This window comes from Austrofundulus limnaeus, unplaced genomic scaffold (assembly GCF_001266775.1).
Source record: "Austrofundulus limnaeus strain Quisiro unplaced genomic scaffold, Austrofundulus_limnaeus-1.0 Scaffold1008, whole genome shotgun sequence".
Classification (NCBI taxonomy): Eukaryota; Metazoa; Chordata; class Actinopteri; order Cyprinodontiformes; family Rivulidae; genus Austrofundulus; species Austrofundulus limnaeus.
Genome location: NW_013953410.1, coordinates 53,239 through 57,119, shown reverse-complemented (window position 1 = coordinate 57,119; position 3,881 = coordinate 53,239). Strand labels below are relative to the sequence as shown.

The 3,881-nt window shown below is 38.4% G+C and overlaps 1 protein-coding gene across 1 annotated transcript in view; it reads right to left on the bottom strand.

Moving 5' to 3' along the window:
* The window catches only part of ireb2 (iron-responsive element binding protein 2), a 45,879-nt gene that overhangs the window by 26,577 nt on the left and 15,421 nt on the right, over positions 1-3,881 (bottom strand). Inside the window, exon 7 of the mRNA XM_014030153.1 lies at positions 1,917-2,100. Within this exon, the coding sequence (XP_013885607.1) occupies positions 1,917-2,100 (184 nt within the window). The remainder of the gene's footprint in view (positions 1-1,916; positions 2,101-3,881) is intronic.

Here is a 3,881-nt window from a genome sequence, read left to right as displayed (position 1 = left end):
TTAAATTCCAGTGAAATATATTTATGTTTGTGGTTGTAATGTGACAAAATATGGAAAAGTTCAAGGGCTATGAATACTTTTGCAAACCACTGTATGCTTGCTGAGCGCTATATTTAACTTCAGAAGAAGACGAAGAGTGCTGAATCGAAGCGCTCAGAAAACGACAAATTATAAAAAACATGGGAACATTTAAAACTAAACAGAAAAGACGACAACGTGCAGTACGCTTCACATCTGCCATGTTTCTGCACCGCAACAAAAACACTGCTGCATGTACCCAACACGTCCGGGGTTAACAGGGGGTATTTGTATACGTTCTGTCAGGTTCCAGATGTACAAGGAGGAGGTGTATTAAAACTAACGTTATTTGTGCTGACTAATCATGGTGACCTGGCAGGGTTTTATTAAACACTGTGAGTTGTGTGGTTAAAAACAAGACTTACTGTAAGTTTGTCAGATAAAAATAAAAACACAACAGCATTTGTTGATATGATTTTTTACTTGGGGTAGGTAAATGTTTCAAGTTTAAAAGTATTTATAGAAGATAGTTGGATTTCTTTAATTATTTGCTGCTGCTTTTCATGATTTTAGCCTTCATTACTACGGTTATATCTGTTTATAGCTCAGCAGTCAAGACTAAATCTTTTATTGCCTAAATAGGAGCCCTGCACCAACCTAACAACAGTCTTAAAATATTTTTGTTGTAATTAACAAGTGAAATCTACAAAACTCAACTGCAACACCCAAATGTTTATACTACACATTTTACTTATTAAATTTCTAACAAATAAAGGTTCAGTTTTCCAGTTCATAACAATAAATTTAATATTTAGATTTTTCTGTGATGTTAAAAATGATTCAGTGACAGAGTGTTTTTAATTAATGCCTCCTCAAACCACACACACATAAATACAAACAAATGGAGTTTAAAAAGCATTAATTAATACAACTGGTGTCATTTTACGTTGATTACAGCAGGTTCATCTGCAAGTGTACATTACCCCTTCACAATATTAAATAATTGTATTTCTCATAAAATAAGCTCAATTAATTACTGCAGAACATGACTATTTTTTTATATCCGATTACTCGATTAATTGTCAGAATAACCGGTAGATTAATTGATTACTAAAATAATCGTTAGCTGCAGCCCTAGGTGCATATTTGTTTCGTTTTTCACCAATCTTAACATTTCTGCGCTCTGTTCTTTATGACAAGTTGCAGATTAGGATTGGGTGGTTTCATACCGCGGTATGTTCTTTAAATACCAAGGTAAACATTACTGCTGGGGGGACATGTGGCGTGTTGAGTTATTAATGTTTAATGGAAAAAAAGCTGTTTGTGAGCATTTATACATAAAGCCAGAGATAAACGTTTAAAAACCTCAGCTCTGACATCACTCAGCAGCAGCAGGAGTCACAGAATGACTTTACTTCTTATTATGTCGAACAGATCAAACAAGTCAAACTACGTCTTTTTAGAGTTTTAAGTTTTAAAATGAACTCACTCTTATCATGGTTGTTTCAAAGCTGATGAGTAATGTGTCTAAACATATCCAGCTGTGCAAGCTCGCCTTTTTTTACCCTGCTCGAAGGCAGGAGAGATAGGGGTTAAACTGTAAGTGTTTTTAATTTAGTTATGTTAGTTATGATAGTTTAGTTATGATGTAAATACAATAAATTTAAACCAAGATTTAGAATAATTATCATTTTGATCCATACATTGGTAATGTCTGACTGGGCCTCGTGTCACTTTATGTTCAATAAATTGGGCCCCGAGGTCAAAAAGGTTAAGAACCTCTGCTCTAAGTCACACCGCAAAAAATTTAAACTGTCCATCAAAAAAAATGAATTACTGACAAAGTCTGTGACAAAAACAACACATTCTAAAGAAAACAACATCTGAAAAAGTCTTACCCCAGCCAAGGATGCCCAGGCCGTTGATCATTGTGGTGTGGGAGTCAGTTCCCACTACGCTGTCAGGGTAGATGAAACCATCGCTGACCTGCACCACTCTGGATAGATACTCCAAGTTCACCTGGTGCACAGCTCCGACTTCGGGAGGAACCACGTTCACATTCTTAAAAGCTTTTGAACACCACTGATCAATAAACACAATAAAAAAGTTAAAATTCAATCAACTATTTGTAAAAGAAACAAACAATGTTTTAATATTTCAGGGCTCTAGAATGCAACCAATTTGGTAGCAAATTTGACCTGATTTCTTCATAGTGCAACTAAAAAATGTTTCTGGACTCACTGGTGAGACCAGTCATTTGAGGAGGGGTGTCAGGCGCTTTATCTGCTTTCTGTAAATCAAACGAACCCCAGACTGTGTTATCCCAGCAGAGCAGAGCTGGGGCCTCATGTACAAAGACTTGTGTGGATTTCTTACTGAAACCTGACGTACGGTCAAATCCAGAAAACAGCGTACGCACAAAAAAATCCTGATGTATCAAACTGTGTATGCCTGAATCCACGCACATTTCTTTTGTACATCACAATTAACGTGGAACTGAGCGCAGGTAAGACTCCTCCCCTGACACACCTTCATTAACATATGTTAAACAGATGCAAATTACTTCCTGCATGTGTGAAGGACACGTTTGATCCCTGTGATCAGAAATGATTTCTAAAGTCATAAAAATAATGAATTTAATATAATGTGAGTGTGAAAAAAATTCTAAGTAAGAATAGGAATAAAATATATCACGCAAAGAACGAGTGATTGTGTGTCGGCATGTGTGTACGCGCACGCTGCTGTGGTGCGCAACCAGCTTATCCATCCATTCTGAGTCTGAAAATATTAACTTTGTGCACGAGTTTATTACCATAATTACTGTAAACACAAAGGAACTTAAATGTTTGGTAGAACATAGATGTTAGTTTATTTCATAGCTGATATGAAGAAACGAGTCTCTGCGTCTCAGTGGAGTTCACATGACGTGACGTGATGTTGGAGAGTCTCCACAAACACTGCAGCACCGCAGCCTTTGTGTGCAGTCTGTTTGTCTGTCCAGCTTTTGCTCTCCTACTTACAGCATTTTCACAAGTTGTAAAGTGTACTTCCACGTGTCATTTTGAAGAAATCTACAACAACGTAAACACCAAGTATGAAACACCTCCACTGCAGGTGAGGGTGCGCGCTCCAGAGCGCGACCATAACTCAGCCTTTAGAATCAGATGGATGAGACGATTCCGTTGGTCATGACTCTGCTTTGGGTGGACTGGACTGAGTCCTGATGGGTCTGCCAGCTCCCTCTGGAAAGCTCCTGTGGAACCCCAGTTCAATCACTGCTGCTGCTGCACGTGCACGCGTGGTGCACGTGGCTACTCGCTGCATCGCGCTCCCTGAGCGCAGCAGTGCCAAACTAAAAATGATTTTTCCTCAAAACGACTGATGAGCCACTCGTCACCAGATAATTCTATCTGTTTATAAATAAAAGCTCTGTGTGTTTCACTATTTATTATATCCTCCAGTAAGGCTGAATCTGTTCCTGTTAGATGTGTTTTTGGCACAACTTTGTGCGTCCTTTATTTAACTGTGTCCATGTGGATGTAATAACTGTTAATCATGTCAAAGCATTGCCGATATCCAAGTCCCACCCACACCTGATTTCTGATTGGCTAGTAGTAGTGGGTTTAAAGTGAAAGCTGCGCCTCTAGCTGCGTTTCCATTACAAATGTGCGCAAAAATTTGTCGATATTCTGTTAATGTTGAAAAAACAGTTTGTGCTTCCATTAAGTAAGAAATGTTATTAAAGTCACGTGAATACGTTTGTTCTCATGATAAGTCATTACAAACATGGCAGCGATGGATGTAAACACATAGCATGTTGCTACCACGACACTAGCGCTCATCATCAGAGGAGACGTCGGCGT